The following is an 18,220-nucleotide window of genomic DNA, read 5'->3' as shown; positions in this document are numbered from 1 at the left end:
CGCGCGCACAGCCCATGTGGAACAGTCAGGCTAGTCAGCGTGCACCTGTGGAACAGCCAGGCTAGTCAGCGTGCACCTGTGGAACAGCCAGGCTAGTCAGCGTGCACCTGTGGAACAGCCAGGCTAGTCAGCGTGCACCTGTGGAACAGCCAGGCTAGTCAGCGTGCACCTGTGGAACAGCCAGGCTAGTCAGCGTGCACCTGTGGAACAGCCAGGCTAGTCAGCGTGCACCTTTGGAACAGCCAGGCTAGTCAGCGTGCACCTGTGGAACAGCCAGGCTAGTCAGCGTGCACCTGTGGAACAGCCAGGCTAGTCAGCGTGCACCTGTGGAACAGCCAGGCTAGTCAGCGTGCACCTGTGGAACAGCCAGGCTAGTCAGCGTGCACCTGTGGAATAGCCAGGCTGGTCAGCGTGCACCTGTGGAACAGCCAGGCTGGTCAACGTGCACCTGTGGAATAACTTGGTCTAGTCAGAGTGCATGAGAGTTCAGGGTATAAATATGAACGTTTTCTGTACCTCATTCGAAGTGTGGTGACTGCAGCTCCCGATGTCTGACTGCTGTACTGGAGGTCAGGGTTCGATACCCGGCAGGAAGTGAGGAATACTTCAGTATATATGTCTCTTCGACCTGTTCTGAGGTCAGTGAGTGTCCAGCTCTCATAGCACACAGTCTCACCGCTCCTCGACTCTCTGATGGATTGAAACGTTAGATTCGACATGTTGATGTGTTTAGCCTGTCGGCCTTCCTGCCGGCCTTCCTGCCGGCCTTCCTGCCAAGTCCACTATCTAGTCGGGGTTCTCAGGACGTCCCGTGCTAGAGTAGCGGGGGCTGGAAGTCTGAGGGCGATTTCATTTTCCTGCTAACTCATGTGAGGCTAAATTTCTAGCCTAATTAATTCTGTTTAACCCAAAGAACTGAATGTGATAAAGTTCAAGTATGTTTATTGAGACAAGAAAAAAAAATACATCTCAAAGGGATAGAGTAGCTTAGGCTATTTCTACCCCGCGATTGAATGTGGTCAATTACTACAGTTAAGTATTGTTCTGGGACTGCAGTGGGATCAGTGACACTGGTGGCGGTGACTTGTAGCTTGTATAGACTACTGTTCACTGATGAGGCACTGAGGCTCAGAGAATACATCTCGGCTAATATTAATTGAATCAAAAATCAGTCGTCGGATTTATAGTCAGCTATGCTCCAGTGTGCTTATTTGCTGGAGTTTATTTTTGCTGATAATATTAGTAATTTATTTTGGCTTCATTGATTCAGAGGATTGAATTTACTCAATCATTAAAGTCGAGGATGGTGACGAGAGTGGAGTGAGATCAGTAACATTGGTCGCAGTGACTTGTATCTGATTAGGCTACTGTTCATTGATTTGCCACTGAGGCCTCATGAACACATCTTCAGCGTTAAATGATCTCAAAATCAACCTCTGTTGATGTAGTCAGCTTTATTCTCTCAAGTATATTGTACTGGAGTTTTATTTTCAGCTGACAAATTTAAACTTTTATTTGTATTGTTTTTCTGCATGCATAGGTCTCCTCAGGCTTTATTGGGCCTGTGAGTAACTTGCCTCCTGCAGAATTTAACCGGGTTTTCCTTGGTATTTAGTTTAGCTAATGAGGAATTTGTTGCAGTAGTCTGCACCTAGAAGGATTCCTATGTCGGTGAGGTGATCAGACTTAATTTAATCTGCCAATTTTATACCTTTTTTTTCGGGAATTTGGCCGTGGCTCCCAGATCTTGTACATGTAGGTCCGGTGGAATGGTATCGACCACGATGGCTGGTACTTGACGGACAGGGCCGCCTAAACGCCAGCTTAGCCGGCCATGGTTGTACCACCTGGTAGACTTGAGGTCCTGTATCAGACAGGAACCCTGTTATATTTCATTCCACCCGGGTCACAGGCTGTAATTGTTGATCATGGGCCACTTTTTTGGTGACAACTGTTCTCTGGGACCCCTGGTCGAACAACCCTCGGGTATGGACGTTGGCCCCTTTAGTTTGATGGTAAGTTGGGCAGTACACAAAGTTGCATTATTTCTGGACTTTGCCGATTGGACACTAATTTTCTGTCGCACCTTGCAGTACTGTACTGTGGTGGGCATGCTATCTTCCACCTGGCGGTTTGGAGACTTTATTTTTTATTTTTGTGTCTCCGCACAGTGCTGCATGGTGGTGACCCTTGTTACACCTATTACAGGTGTGTAATTGGCTCTCACAGTCGATGGTGTTGTGTTTCCTGAGGCACCTCGTGCAATGTTGCAACACTTTCATTCAATTGACACTTGCATCACGATCAGGATAATTGGTGCAGTGGTATATTGAATGTTGTTCTTGGCAGAACAAACGTGTTCTGCCAAGAAGAACTATTATTGGTTTCTGAAGGTTATCTTAGTGGTTTTAATTTGTCATATGTACGTAGTAGATGAATTACTGAACGTAAACACTCAGATATTTGAATTTTCACTCAGAATTTTTCTAGGAAAAATTCCACAATTTTAATTTTCTTTGAATTATTAAATACTTTTGTGTTAATTTGTTAGTACAAAATATGCGGCAATATTATCTGCATATTGTATTGAAAGTTAGTAAATGGCGAAGGTATTTTCCGACAACTGGAAAAGGTTCAGAAGTTTGCAACGAGACTCGTCCCAGAGTTACGAGGGATGGGGTATGAAGAGCACCTGAAGGAACTGAACCTGACGACACTAGAAAAAAGAGAGAGGGGGGATATGATAGTAACATATAAAATACTCAGAGGGATTGACACAGTGGAAATAGGCAAAATGTTCACACGGAATAGTAACAGAACGAGGGGACATGGATGGAAGCTTGAAACTCAGATAAGTCAGAGATGTTAGGAAGTTTTCTTTTAGCGTGAGAGTAGTGGAAAAATGAAATGCACTTAAGGAGCAGGTTTTGGAAGCAAACTCTATTCATAATTTTAAAACTAGATATGATAGGGAAGTGGGACAGGAGTCATTGCTGTAAACAACCGATGGCTAGAAAGGCGGGATCCAAGACTCACTGTTCGATCCTGCAAGCACAAATAGGGGAATACAAATAGGTGAACACCCACACCCACACACACACACACACACACACACACACACACACACACACACACACACACACACACACACACACACACACACACACACACACACACACACACAAAGGCGCCATAGGAAGCCTTTGTTCAGGCGAGTGTTGAGGCCTGAATGTATCTCCCCGCGTGTAGTGAGCACGGACGGCACTCTACACACCTTGCCAGTTCTCCTGCAGTGTGTCCGTGGACAGAGGGGAGAGGAGGGATGGGCTCCTGGTGTTACCTATCCCTCCCTAGCCCCCGGGGGCCAGCCAGGACATCTGCTTATATAGTGCTTCTTACTCGGCAATACCATGCTCGGGGTAGTGGAGGGAGGAGGGAAAGACCTATACTGGTGTGGAGAGCGTGAGTAGGCGTGGTGCTCACCACGAAGGCCAGGACGGTGGGGGGCTGTGGGGATGGCCAGGGTGTGCTCAGGACGGTGGGGGACGGCCAGGATGTGCTCAGGACGGTGGGAAATCATATCAAGGCCATATTGTCCAAGGTCCTGGTGTCCTCACCACACAGACAGACCCACCACACCACCGACGTCCTCACCACACAGACCGACCCACCACCGTCCTCACCACACAGACCCACCACCACCGTCCTCACCACACAGACAGACCCACCACACCACCGACGTCCTCACCACACAGACCGACCCACCACCGTCCTCACCACACACAGACAGACCCACCACACCACCACCGTCCTCACCACACAGACAGACCCACCACCACCGTCCTCACCACACCACCACCGTCCTCACCACACAGACAGACCCACCACCACCGTCCTCACCACACAGACAGACCCACCACACCACCACCGTCCTCACCACACAGACAGACCCACCACACCACCGACGTCCTCACCACACCACCACCACACAGACAGACCCACCACCACCGTCCTCACCACACACAGACAGACCACCACACCACCACCACATCTTTAAGGTACCCACACCTGGTGTCAGCCACAGAGAGGCGAGGGATCACGCCAACAGCCGTGGGAGGCCATCTTTAAAATGCTTCACAATGTTCCAAAAGAGAGAGAATATTGACCTGATTTCTGTCCAATGTCTCACAATACGTCACAAGGTTGACGCCGGGACTCTTGCTCCTTACGGGAGACCAACAGACACCTTCCAGGTGTTGACCGCTATATCCCCAACTGTTTATAGGTGACCTCCCGCCATCACTTATACTGGAGGAGCTTGTTGGAGGCGCACTCGTCCCCTGCTGCGTCCCTGCGTTCTCTGCGTCCCCTGCTGCGTCCTCTGCGTCCCCTGCTGCGTCTCTGCGTCCCCTGTTGCGTCTCTGCGTCCCCTGTTGCGTTTCTGCGTCCCCTGTTGCGTCTCTGCGTCCCCTGTTGCGTCTCTGCGTCCTCTGCGTCCCCTGCTGCGTCCCTGCGTCCCCTGCTGCGTCCCTGCGTTCTCTGCGTCCCCTGCTGCGTCCTCTGCGTCCCCTGCTGCGTCTCTGCGTCCCCTGTTGCGTCTCTGCGTCCCCTGTTGCGTTTCTGCGTCCCCTGTTGCGTCTCTGCGTCCCCTGTTGCGTCTCTGCGTCCCCTGCTGCGTCCCTGCGTCCCCTGCTGCGTCCCTGCGTCCCCTGTTGCGTCTTCAGCTGTATGCCCAGTCCTGCCAAGAGGTACAGACAGAGATTGGTGCACGAGACATGTGGGTAAATGACCTGTGAGATTTATATTTATTAAGTTTTAATAATTCATATAGTAATATTTTATTTTTTACGTTTATTTATATTTTTCGATAGCAAACTGTATGTTGTTTAAAGTGGACTGTATGGTTTAAAATTCTCACAAATAGCTTCCTTACACAGTCTGTGGGGTTTATGGCTTATGTAGTCATCAATATAAGTGATTGGTTAGTTGACATTCACTATAGTATTAGACTACATATATTAGGAATTAAATGGGGAGACGTTATTTGTATTGTCGTGGGCCTGGTCCACCTGTTATGAACAAGGCTGATGACCCCAAATAGTCCTCGTGACTGAGGCTGATACTGAAATCATCTCAAGAGGCTGGCAGCATCACCTGTACTGGTGTACTAAGTAACTTGTGTTAATTCTTCTTCCTCCTCATTTACACCTGTCAGAGGGCACTGACAAATAACAACAGTACACTTAATATGACAGCTATATCAGAGGAAATACAGTAATGATTTATTAGATGAAGTCCAAGGAATATTTACCTTGTGTGTCTCGGCTCGTGTGCTAACCGGCATTCCTAAATCTAAATATTATAGGCCAATAATAAGCTAGACAGAATAGGAATCAGAAAAGACACCTGCCATGATAGTAGACGAAGTTGTGTTGATAATGGGAGCACTTTACTCCCGTAAAGAGGAATTTATTGGGGTTTAATTCCCCCAGCGAGACTTGTTGGTCTCTTATTGGTTGATTAAATGGCGACTCTCTGTGCGGCTCTCCTCCCACTGAAGCCTTGGTGGTTGTGTCCAGATGTCAAGAAGTAGTTAGAGGGCCCTCCTTTACTCTACTGCTGTATTAAGAATAATTCCCATTAATATAGGTGAATTTAATAGCGACTTGGGAATGATGTCCCCTGTTTTCTACTGGAGGAAATTTCCACTGTGACGTTAATTTTTAACTTCTATGAGTTAATTTGTTAATATAAAATAGCAGGTATTATCTGTCTATTGTATTCAATATTAGTAAATGGTGTCGTTTTTTCCGACATAATTCTCGGGGGGGGGGGCTGAACAGGGTCGAAGTCGAACACTTAATTTCTTATCGATGTATATCACATTAGTCTAATTTCTGTGTGTATCATAATTTTAATAAAACAGTACTCTTAAGACTGACAAACACCAACACTCCTCCTCAGAATTATTAGATTAATTTGAAGTTAGTAGTTAGTAATCACACATTTGTGCGTCAGTTCGTACAGGACGGATGTCCCGTACTAGACTTGCTGGGATTGAAAGTCTGAGGCGATATCATTTCCCTGCCAACTCGTTTGAGTCTAAATTTCTAGCCTAATTACATTTTATTTAACTCAGAGGACTGAATGTGATCAAGTACTACCATCAAGTATGATTCTGGGACTGTAGTGGGATCAGTGACGTTATTCACAGTGACCTGAAACTTGTTCAAGCAACTGGACACTGATTAGCCACTGAGGCCCATGGGATACCACCTCCCCGCCCCCCGCGGCACCAGCAGGGAGCACGCCCCCTCCGCTCCACACAACACAGCCTGTGTGATTCACCAAGCTGTGGACGTTCGTGGTAGTCACCCCTCACACGTCAGACTTGCAACGCTATGCACCGAGACAACCACGCTTTGATGGTTGTAGTTCAGTAAATATATACGTATAAAAACAACTATTATCCTCGGATACAGTTTTGTGGTGCGTGTGAATGTGTAGTGGTAGGGGGGGGGGGGGGGGAGTGAGAGAAAGGGAGGTAGGATCCTAGGTAGGAGGAGAGTCAAACAAGAGAAGCGAGGAAGAGGTTTTATTCTCAGATGGGATGCTGTTTCTCTCCCTCCACGTGCCGGTACAGACCTCGGATGCTGCAAGTACACAACACACTGTGTTAGATGTGATCTACATCTGCTGAGATGAGTACACAGCCTCCACTACACTCAAGGTTCAGTCAGTAAGGTAGACATAAATAATACACAGAAATAAACGGTTTAAACCAAAACTATTTCATTAAGACTTCTAATGACATAAATAACAGAGCAGAAATACATACACGTTAACTACTCATTAATGCTCTGACATCAGTATATTGACATCAATAATGAGCTGGGATATGAAGGCAAGGAGTTGGGATAAAAGACAAGGAGCTGGGATGTGAAGCCAAGGAGCTGGGATGTGAAGCCAAGGAGCTGGGATGTGAAGCCAAGGAGCTGGGATGTGAAGACAAGGAGCTGGGACAAGGAGGGAGGAGTGAGAGTGAGGGAGGCCTCACAAGGAGGGAGGGGAGAGGAGTGAGAGTGAGGGAGGCCTCACCAGAAGGGAGGAGTGAGAGTGAGGGAGGCCTCGCCAGGAGGGAGAGAGGGGAGGAGTGAGAGTGAGGGAGGCCTCACCAGCAGTGTAGGAGAGCCCTGAGGAGTGCGGGGCCCAGCTGGTAACTCAGCACCGTCGCTCCGATGATCACCAACACCTTCAGCTCCAACAGCGCCAGCAGTCTCTCCCTCACGCCTGTGGGAGGACAACACGTCATTCACTCCCTCACCACCACAATGTGTATATTACATGATGAACAAGGGGCTGTAGGCCCTACTATATGAGTAATATATGGCTATACTCACCCTGTATGTGAGAGCAGGTTACTATGAGAGAGCAGGTTACTATGGGAGCGCAGGTTACTGACCGTGTATGGGAGCGCAGGCTACTGACCGTGTATGTGAGCGCAGGTTACTATGGGAGCGCAGGCTACTGACCGTGTATGTGAGCGCAGGTTACTATGGGAGCGCAGGCTACTGACCGTGTATGGGAGCGCAGCTGTGCCACCCGTGGCCGGCGGTGGTGGCAGCGGTGACACAGACCTCGGAGGGCAGGAAGGTCACGACCTGACTGTGGTAGCAGGTCGGGTCACACAGCACCCCGCGGCCTGCGGACTCCATCAGCACGTACCCCTCCTTGTCCTTCCACTCCACCAGGTACCTGTCGTCACAACACCTCTCACAACCCCTCTCACAACCCCTCACAACACCTCCAGTATGTCATTATAACTCACATATTATGAGATGATCAGACGATGAATGGTTGTGTACTGACCCTGTGATCCTGCCATTAGTGGTGTCCGGAGTACTCCAGGTCACGTCACAGCGCCAATGGGTGCCTTGCGCCTGGCTGCTGCATGTCCCAGCCTCCGTCACTGGCGGCCCTGGCACTGTCGACACGCGGTGGTCAGTCTGGGTATGTGTACTCTACTAATTGTTGTATGTGTAACACTCTCCTTGAAGGAGTTGAGCTTCGGCTCTTTGGTCCCGTCACTTAACTGGGATACAGGTTCTTGAGGCTATCCAGTCCTTTCATATCTATGTTCTAAGCCTTGTATAAGGTCTACCTCTACTGCTGCATCTTTAAGTACATTGTCTGTGCTGATACGGACACATTTTGTTTAATGTTACTACAAGAGACACTACAGGAGGGGACACTACATGAGGGGACACTACAAGAGGGACACTACAGGAGGGACACTGCAAGAGTACTCACCATCCTCAGCCGTGGTGATGACGTCACAGGTCAGCTGGGAGTCAGAGGCCACAGTCTCTCCGACACACACCTCATACCTGCCTCACAATCCTCATGTTACCTCACAATACTCGATAATTAATAACAACATATATTTCAGTTTACAATAAAGATGAGGCAGGTATATGACACATGCCTAGTTACTAGTGTATAGTGAGCCTTGTTACTGTTCGCAAGTCCGACTTCTCGCCCCTTACCGTAACCAGAGCCGTGTAAGAACTGGACTTTGAGCCTAATGAGTGCCTGTTGAACAGTGGTGTCTGCCCCCTAGTGAGTGCCTGTTGAACAGTGGTGTCTGCCCCTAGTGTGAGGTGCCTGTTGAACAGTGGTGTCTGCCCCTAGTGTGAGGTGCCTGTTGAACAGTGGTGTCTGCCCCTAGTGTGAGGTGCCTGTTGAACAGTGGTGTGTGCCCCTAGTGTGAGGTGCCTGTTGAACAGTGGTGTGTGCCCCTAGTGTGAGGTGCCTGTTGAACAGTGGTGTGTGCCCCTAGTGTGAGGTGCCTGTTGAACAGTGGTGTCTGCCCCTAGTGTGAGGTGCCTGTTGAACAGTGGTGTCTGCCCCTAGTGTGAGGTGCCTGTTGAACAGTGGTGTCTGCCCCCTAGTGAGTGCCTGTTGAACAGTGGTGTCTGCCCCCTAGTGAGTGCCTGTTGAACAGTGGTGTGTGCCCCTAGTGTGAGGTGCCACCCCGCTCCTGCGACTAGTGGGACGCTGGCACCTGTCTTGTGACTGTACCTTGTGCCTGGGATGAGTCCTCTGATGAGGTGCTTGTTGGAGACGATGGTGGAGGAGTGACCAGGGTGGCCGACGCGGCCCTCCACCCTCCTCCAGGCCACCCTGAACCCCCTGGGGGAGGGCTGGTGGTCGCTAGGGTGCAGGGGGGGCGTCTCCCCCCACACCACCGTCACGTTCTTGCTGTGGACGGGCCCCAGCACCAGGTAGAGGGACGGACCTGTCATCAAAACAGTGCTGATGTTACCGCTCCGCTGACTCGACACAAACCTTTAATTTAACTCCACCTAACAATTATAGTCACCAATACTATCATTTTTACTTTGGTTTTTCAAAATATAATACCTATAATGTCTCAATATGGCAGCCAGCACACGACGGCTGCTTGGCGCCTCCATCCTCTCCTCTCTCTCACCATAGGCTCCTCAACTAGTTACTTATATATGTTTACAATGAGGAAATGACTCCTGTTGGTGCCTAAAGTTTTTCTAAAAAGCGATGACTCTGTCTAATTCCATGTTGGCCTGGGTTGTGGAGGTCAGTGGTTACCATGAAACTGATAAACTGACTCCTGATCACTCTCTCAAATATTCTTATTATGTGGGACGTTAGTGCAACTGGTCTATAATTCTTTGCCAATGCTTTGCTCCCTCCCTTGTGTAGAGGGGCTATGTCAGCTGCTTTATTTAGACATTGTCTGGGTTGGTGGTAGCTGCATTCTAATACCTTTCTATTTCCAGATTACCTATGTCTGCAAATGCCCTTGGCATAGAATTTGCAAATGTCTGTCCTTCTGATCTCTATTGAGGTCTGTTGTAGTGTCTGTACCTGTCAAACTGTCAGTGTTGTCAAACTTCCTTGTCTACTGTCATCTGTATCCGGGTATACTGAATCAGAATTTACAACCTCCTGAATTTCTAATTCAGTTTCCTCCCTGTCTATCGCCTCGGCTCCGGTTCCACTATTATTTATTTCCCACTTCCTGCGTGGCTGGTAGGTTTTAAGTGAATGGAATTTATCGGTCATTCATCGTGGTATCTAGAAGTTGCTTAAATATGTTCTAAGTTGGCAAATCATTGTTGCATACCCAGAGTAAATGTCCAGCTTTCAGGCCCATGGTGCGGCTCAGCCCAAACCTAGTTGAATCTATTCTTACATATATTACAGTAAATATATCCTTACATATATAACATGTAACTCCCTGTTGTTGTTGTTTAAGATTCGCTACCTGGAACAAAAAGTCCCAAGTAGCACCGGCTATGGTGAGCCCGTAGTGGACATGTAACTCCCGTTGTTCTGGTTTTAAAATGTTGCTTTAAATTGTTCTCCTTTTGGGCCGTAATAAAAACTCTGCAACTTTCTGGCACTTCTGGGTGACAGTCCATCATATTCTGTACAGTCTTTTCTCCGAGTTCGGTTTCCGGGGTATTCCCATTAAGAAATTCCTCATCTCGTCATATTTTCCTCTTCGGTAAGCCAGCCATTTTCTTTCTGATCCCTTCCGTGGATAGGTTACCCCTACTTCCACCAGATGCTCAAATGTTAGTATGTTGTGGTCACTCATTCCCACGTAGGAATGAGTGACCACAGATTCAGATTCAATCCAGCTAGATTCAACCTGATATTCACTCGTTCAGGGTGAATATCAGGTTGAGTCTAGCGGGATCATCGTTGCCTGTGTGGCTTATGAGGTGCCTGTGTGAGCCTATGAGGTGCCTGTGTGAGCCTATGAGGTGCCTGTGTGAGCCTATGAGGTGCCTGCGTGAGCCTATGAGGTGCCTGCGTGAGATTATGAGCCTATGAGGTGCTTATGTGAGCCTGGGAGCTGCTACAGGTACCTTTGTGAGCGAGGGAGGGCGGCCGCCTGGGCACCTTGAGGAAGCTACAGAGGGAGGGGAGGTGGCGGCACCCGGGCGCCTCCCAGGACACACACACTCGGTACTGCTGCTCGAACTTGAGTCCCTCCCTGATCACGAAGCTGCTCGCACTCGACTCCAGGCGCTGAGCACCTACTTCCTTAGACGCCACCTGTGAGGGAGAGATGTGACCACCTGTGAGGGAGATATGTGACCACCTGTGAGGGAGAGATGTGACCACCTGTGAGGGAGAGATGTGACCACTTGTGAGGGAGAGATGTGACCACTTGTGAGGGAGAGATGTGACCACCTGTGAGGGAGAGATGTGACCACCTGTGAGGGAGAGATGTGACCACCTGTGAGGGAGAGATGTGACCACCTGTGAGGGAGAGATGTGACCACCTGTGAGGGAGAGATGTGACCACCTGTGAGGGAGAGATGTGACCACCTGTGAGGGAGAGATGTGACCACCTGTGAGGGAGAGATGTGACCACCTGTGAGGGAGATATGTGACCACCTGTGAGGGAGAGATGTGACCACCTGTGAGGAAGAGGCTCACCTGGGCTGGAGGGAAGAGTGCTCACCTGAGAGGTATATGTGAGGGCGGCCCAGGTGAGGGAGAGGCCAGAGTGAGGCAGCGTCCACGACACCTCCACCTCGGGGCCAGTGTTACCCTCCGCCTTGATGACCTGGAGGTGGACCTCCGACCCTGCCGTGACACCAGAAGTGACGTCACTCACGGTACACTATGGACCACACACACGGTACACAAAGCTACTGGGAAAACATGTAAATATATATTTAAAATGTTCTAGAAGCCGAGTACGATCGATGGAATTGACCTCTCGTCCGAGGCACCTCGTAAGGTTATCATGTATTGGTTATCCTCAAGAGATAACGTATCTGACGATACGTTATCTGGTGTGGACTACTAATGTAACGATAGCGCCCAGTGGCATATGTTGTTGGTGATCGTAATGAGCAGGTAACCACTCGTTAGTGACCCACATGTGTGGTCAACACTCGTCTGCTCAAGTTACTCCTTCACAAGGCTACATATACACACACGAATGTATAGAAATGTCTATAGTTATGGTTCCCAAGGGCTGTCACTGCCTCGGGGGGGGGGGGGAAGTGGAGATAAGCTCCCACAGCCTGTAAAGTGATGACTTGCATCTCAAACAGCCTCTGACAATCAAGACCAGCTCCTGGCCTGCACGTGTGGCTTAGCCCCTAGGCCCGGCGGAACTGCTTCTACCAACTGGAAGAACGGGCATCAGGAAAGAGGCCCATCGGAAGACCTCAGCTGCGTTTCAAAGATGCCTGCAAACGCGACCTCAAGCACCTGAACGTCGACATCAACACTCGGGAGACAGCAGCTACGGACAGATCTGCCCTGGAGATGCAAAGTACAGAAGGGACTCCAGCAATTCGAGGGTTAACTGAAGAGGCAGGCGGAGGATAATAGACTTTAGAGGAGGTCTTGACCATTGTCAGATGCACCTGCTTCGTCGTTTATCTGCGGTCGGGACTGTCATTCTCGGGTTGGTCTTCACAGCCACAGCAGGCGCGGCATCCAACTAGACCCCCGAGGGCACTACTCAGTAACAACCCCACGGGATTGACGGATGCCTACTACTACTACTACTACTATGGTCTATGGCCATCTGTACATTGTATGAATTGTATTGTTGATTAATTCGTTGGTATTATGTTGATTAATTGACCATTTATGAGGATATTAGTTTTATTTTCTGAGTCAAAGTACCTTGATGGTAGGGTTATTAAGGTCTTTTCTAGGCCCAAGGCTCTTAACCCTAGGCCCAAGGCCCTTAGTCTTAGGTTCAAGACCCGTAGCCATAAGCCAAAGGGCTTAGGAAAGTTACTTTTCCCAGGATGCAGGCCACACCAGTGGTCTGGCTCCGGGGTACACACACACACACACACACACACACACACACACACACACACACACACACACACACACACACACACACACACACACACACACACACACGTGTGTGTTTGTACACTCACGGCAACATCTTCAATCAGCATCATTATTTTTATCTTTTCTAACTAAAACCTGACAATCGTTTGTATAGTATTTAAAACAGATTGGAAGTGGCGTTAGGTGGGCAGCGTGTGTGTGTGGCTGCAGGTGTCACCACACACACACACAGGGAGGGGCAGGTGTCACCACACACACACAGGGAGGGGCAGGTGTCACCACACACACACAGGGAGGGGCAGGTGTCACCACACACACACAGGGAGGAGCAGGTGTCACCACACACAGAGGGCGCTGGTTGCATACCTTGTATGGAGGAACCACAACACGTCAACACAACCAAGAACACACGACTAGATTTCCAGAGATGCATCAGGGCGCCAGGTGGTGACGGGGGCGGCAGGTGGTGACGGGGGCGGCAGGTGGTGACGGGGGCGCCAGGTGGTGACGGGGGCGCCAGGTGGTGACGGGGGCGCCAGGTGGTGACGGGGGCGCCAGGTGGTGACGGGGGCGCCAGGTGGTGACGGGGGCGCCAGGTGGTGACGGGGGCAGCGCGGGATCAACAGTGAAGGGGTCTCACCAACCTCTGACGGGATACAGTACCCCTGGAGGAGGGGGGGGGGGAAGGTAAGCGTCTTATCATATCTTGTGGTCAGTGGAGTGGTGGTGTCGCAGCCCCACACCTGCCCCATTATCACCACACCTGCCCCCATTATCACCACACCAGGCACCATTATCACCACACCTGGTACCATCTCGAAAAATTATCACCACACCTGGGCACGGCTCATCGTGTCATCACAGTAATTGTTGACGAAGGAGGCTCTCTGGAACAGGTGAGGAGGTCCAGGAATGACCAAGGCGGCCAGCAGTAGGCCAGACGTAGCCTAGCATCATCACGCGGCCCATAAATAGCCAGGAGTAGCCTAGCAGGAAAAATAGTAGCTCAGAAGTAGCCAGTGAGACCAGTGGTAGCCAAAGGAGGCCAAGAGTAGTCAATGAAGTAGCCAATGAGCGGCCAGGAATAGCAGTAACGCAGTAACCAACGCATGCCAGTAGCACAGTTGGGTCTGGAATCTTCAAGAACGCTATTTTAATACTGGAAGATTAACGACCAAATATAAAATAACGAGTTTGAAGCCCTGAGCCATCGGACACAAACACATTCTCCTGAATATTAAGTCTCCCGTCCGGATCACTTTTAATGAACCTTCTTCACTGACAAACAGTGTGGGAGGGCCGAGCCTCTTATCTCAGGCGGTGAATATAAACATTTGAGGCCGTAATTAACTCTGCTTGTCTCAAAAGCGCTCCAGAAAATATAGAAATTCAAATTGCCATTTTTTTTCTCAAAACTTTGTAAGACCGTTCGGGGTAAAATCTTCAATTAATTTCAGTTTTAGATTGAAGTATGCTGTGGGCAGTGGGGAGGGTAGGAGTACCCAATACCCAGCCAGTGGTGAGGGGGCATAGTTACCCCATACCCAGCCTATGGGCGGTTGTGAGAGGTAGAGGTGTCCCATACCCAGCCAGTGGTGAGGGGGCATAGTTACCCCATACCCAGCCTATGGGCGGTTGTGAGAGGTAGAGGTGTCCCATACCCAGCATGTGGGTTAGGGTAGAGGTGTCCCATACCCAGCCTGTGGGTCAGGGTAGAGGTGTCCCATACCCAGCCTGTGGGTCAGGGTAGAGGTGTCCCATACCCAGCCTGTGGGTCAGGGTAGAGGTGTCCCATACCCAGCCTGTGGGTCAGGGTAGAGGTGTCCCATACCCAGCCTGTGGGCCAGGGTAGAGGTGTCCCATACCCAGCCTGTGGGTCAGGGTAGAGGTGTCCCATACCCAGCCTGTGAGCCAGGGTAGAGGTGTCCCATACCCAGCCTGTGAGCCAGGGTAGAGGTGTCCCATACCCAGCCTGTGGGCCAGGGTAGAGGTGTCCCATACCCAGCCTGTGGGCCAGGGTAGAGGTGTCCCATACCCAGCCTGTGGGCCAGGGTAGAGGTGTCCCATACCCAGCCTGTGGGCGGTGGAGGAGTGTAACCAGAGATACCCTATAGCATCAAAGAAAACACGGAGCATGTTTCTGTATTAACCTCCATATTAGGAGACTTCTCAGTTTACATGTAGACTTCTCACCGTCTGTATTTAAGATGCTGTACATCGCAATGAACTGCAGCAGGATTTAACCAAAGACTGCTTGGTCAAAACTGTGGCCAATGGCACTTGATATCTTGGCGCTAAAATCCTCACCTTGGTTCCTGTAAGGTCTTCGAAGCCCTAGTTTAGCTTCTGAAGTAATGTATTTGTTAATTTTTTTTATTTATAATAAAAACATCACAAATACAATAATAAAAGCAAAGGCACCAGAGTACCAGAAAAAAAAATACAAGAATACAGAAATAGCACAGTAATGGAAAAACAGTAATACAAAATACGTATTACTGTATAACAGTAATAAATACGTGAATAAATACGTGAGTGGCAGGTGTTGGGGTCATAGTTGTTATGGTCTTTATAGTATTCGTGTGTTCTTATCTCTAGTGTACGAAAAACTATTTTTTTTATGCAAATAACGCTATTAAACAGGACACGCGAAAATAACATTTATGTCTTGTAACTGAATTATATGGAAAATAAAAAACAAATTTCTGAGTGATTTATTATGCACCCCATACTCATCCAGTGGGCGGTGGTGGAAAGGGTTATGGAGACACATAATGGGTTCAGAAACTGAACCTCAGAGTTCATTTAGCTAAGTGTGACAATTTTGTGAAGCTAGTTACACAATTTTCTTTTTCGTCTACACAAATATATGGACATACATCTATAGTCATTTTATATCACAAGTGATTCAAGAAGAAGCCTATAACAGTCCTAATACATGGCAGTTTACATCTGAGGTGAGTCAGTTATAGTCACTAATGACTCTACACCCACCCAACTGGGAGGCAACTTTACAGTCATGTGCAGGCTGAAACTACAGTAAGCAAACTTTCGATACTTGTCTAATATTTATGGCAGTACATCATTATGAAAGAAGTAATTATATATTTCCTGAACACCATTGATGGAATTATTTCTGAATTCCGCTATTTTTTCGCATTCAGTTATATAATGACGCAAAATATGTGATTAGTTCTGCTGACAGTTTACTTTTAGTGAAAACTACATCAGCAGATGTTGCAAACTCCCAGAGGTAGTTGTAGCCGAGCCTAAGCCTAGCAGTGGTAACATCTAGAAGTCTGCTAACCTTATTGGATGACCCATAGACGTGCGGTTTGATCTGCACATTAGAATGACTAAAAAGAAATTGGTGTGAATTTCACTTTGTTTCGTCTATTAAATTTTGTTGCTATTCCCTGAATATTGCTGCCCCTCGAGCTGATCAAAGGCAATCCAAGGTGGTAATCAATTTCCTCTACGAGCAAATGTTCAGACTAACTCATGAGTTCTATCATGCACTCGGAGACCAATATGCGAAGGAATCCACAGGAGATAAACGCTGACTCCATCAGGCAGTGAGCAAGTACAACCTTTACTGTTAATGGTGTCAGGAGAAGTTATCCTGGACAGACTAGCTTCTACGTCTGTTAGTGTTGGTTGCTGCATGACTCTCCTCTCTTCCCCTCTGAGACCAGCTGTGGCTCCGACGATGACTCTACGTGACCAGCTTGTGAGGCTACTACTGTAGCCTCACAATAATGAATTGTGAGGCTATAGTAGTAGCCTCAATAATGAATCAATAATAATTGATTGCTCTCAATAATGAATTAAATTTATACGAAGGCATATACCTAAGATTTTATTAGGCCTAAAACTGTTTAATTAGGCCTAGGATAGGATTGATTAAGCTGTTGAAGTTGTAATATGCATTAGTATACCAACAGTACAAAATGTGGACTTTATATCGGTTCAAAAGTACATATATTGTATATTCAAACAACAGTCGATAATTGTACTGTCGTTCTCGGAGAATAATGTTTTCTTAACCAATCTAACACTGAGCAAGAGAATGAACACCTGAGCGGCTGTAATGACCGGTGTTCAGGCGGTGTTGAGGGACCAGTCGTAGAAGTACTGGACGGAGGGCGGTGTTCCGTGTTCCGCCGTCAGGAGAGCACTGATGGCAGCTCGCTCGGCGTCCTCCACGTACCCCTGGATCCACCTGTGTAGTATCATACCGGGTTAATAACAGGTCAGGTCCCGTGTCCACCACCTGTGTGTAGCAGGTCTCGTGTCTGCCACTTGTGTGTAGCCCGCGCCTGACTCCAAGCGTCGCGGGATACAGCACAGGGATACAGTTTACGCCTCGCTGAGCAGAACACAAAACAGAGAGGTGTGACAGTGCCCCGGGGTCCTGTCCTGCCGTGACAGTGCCCCGGGGTCCTGTCCTGCCGTGACAGTGCCCTGGGGGTCCTGTCCTGCCGTGACAGTGCCCCTGGGGGTCCTGTCCTGCCGTGACAGTGCCCCTGGGGGTCCTGTCCTGCCGTGACAGTGCCCTGGGGGTCCTGTCCTGCCGTGACAGTGCCCCTGGGGGTCCTGTCCTACCGTAACAGTGCCCTGGGGGTCCTGTCCTACCGTGACAGTGCCCTGGGGTCCTTTCCTACCGAGACAGTGCCCTGGGGGTCTTGTCCTGCCGTCACAGTGTCCCGGGGTCACGTCCTACCGTGACAGTGCCCTGGGGGTACTGTCCTACCGTGGCAACAGGTCGGGGATCAAGAAATAACTGTGAAAATACAATTATACTGTATGTGGCTGACAGAGACCATATTCAGTAACGAAAATCAGTATTAAAAAACGCAAAATTTTAATCCATTGTTCGAATTGTTGACACTTATATTTAACTGAATTGAACCGATTAATAACGATCGACCGTCAATTAAAGACGGACGATCGTTAGTGTTATAAAGTTACTTAAAAATGTAAGTAACATGTATGACTACAACAGAGCTCCCGCGTGACAGGACTGGCTTCGAGCAATCTCTGAATTTCGGCAGGAAACCTTAATGAAGTCATTAAACTAATTAAACTGGTGTGTAGGTTCCCCGCAAGTGCTCCTCGCCTCACAAGACGCGGCCGCCTCTCTCCTCGCCTCACAAGACGCGGCCGCCTCTCTCCTCGCCTCACAAGACGCGGCCGCCTCTCTCCTCGCCTCACAAGACGCGGCCGCCTCTCTCCTCGCCTCACAAGACGCGGCCGCCTCTCTCCTCGCCTCACAAGACGCGGCCGCCTCACTCCTCGCCTCACAAGACGCGGCCGCCTCTCTCCTCGCCTCACA

The 18,220-nt window shown here is 49.1% G+C and overlaps 2 protein-coding genes across 3 annotated transcripts in view; both read right to left on the bottom strand.

Moving 5' to 3' along the window:
- Positions 1 to 6,581: 6,581 nt before the first annotated feature.
- LOC123764431 (uncharacterized) lies at positions 6,582 to 13,490 on the bottom strand. The gene is made up of 9 exons (XM_045752286.2): positions 13,252 to 13,490; positions 11,519 to 11,643; positions 10,917 to 11,106; positions 9,082 to 9,298; positions 8,311 to 8,387; positions 7,870 to 7,984; positions 7,577 to 7,755; positions 7,176 to 7,290; positions 6,582 to 6,653 (listed from the first exon to the last, which is right to left on the bottom strand). Exons 1-9 carry the CDS (start codon positions 13,316 to 13,318, stop codon positions 6,602 to 6,604), a joined length of 1,137 nt encoding a protein of 378 aa, XP_045608242.1. The 5' UTR covers positions 13,319 to 13,490; the 3' UTR covers positions 6,582 to 6,601.
- A 2,097-nt stretch (positions 13,491 to 15,587) lies between these two features.
- The window catches only part of LOC123764432 (uncharacterized), a 10,635-nt gene continuing 8,002 nt past the window's right edge, over positions 15,588 to 18,220 (bottom strand). For both annotated transcript variants that reach the window (XM_045752287.2, XM_045752289.2), the window contains one exon: positions 15,588 to 17,107. In XM_045752287.2, the coding sequence (XP_045608243.1) occupies positions 16,987 to 17,107 (121 nt within the window). In that variant the 3' untranslated portion in view covers positions 15,588 to 16,986. The remainder of the gene's footprint in view (positions 17,108 to 18,220) is intronic.

The sequence above is a fragment of the Procambarus clarkii genome, chromosome 82 (genome assembly GCF_040958095.1).
Source record: "Procambarus clarkii isolate CNS0578487 chromosome 82, FALCON_Pclarkii_2.0, whole genome shotgun sequence".
In the NCBI taxonomy this organism is placed as follows: domain Eukaryota; kingdom Metazoa; phylum Arthropoda; class Malacostraca; order Decapoda; family Cambaridae; genus Procambarus; species Procambarus clarkii.
Note: the sequence above shows the minus strand (reverse complement) of the source record. Positions and strands in the feature narration are given on the sequence as shown.

Bases quoted from the DNA above. Each gene is read 5' to 3' on its own strand.
- LOC123764431 (XM_045752286.2), bottom strand. From the start codon at position 13,318: ATGCATCTCTGGAAATCTAGTCGTGTGTTCTTGGTTGTGTTGACGTGT. The intron at 8,388-9,081 runs GTACAGTCACAA...ATTGTGAGGCAG, and splicing joins GGACTCATCCCAGGCACAAG to GTATGAGGTGTGTGTCGGAG. The intron at 7,985-8,310 runs GTGAGTACTCTT...GCGTGTCGACAG, and splicing joins CATCACCACGGCTGAGGATG to TGCCAGGGCCGCCAGTGACG.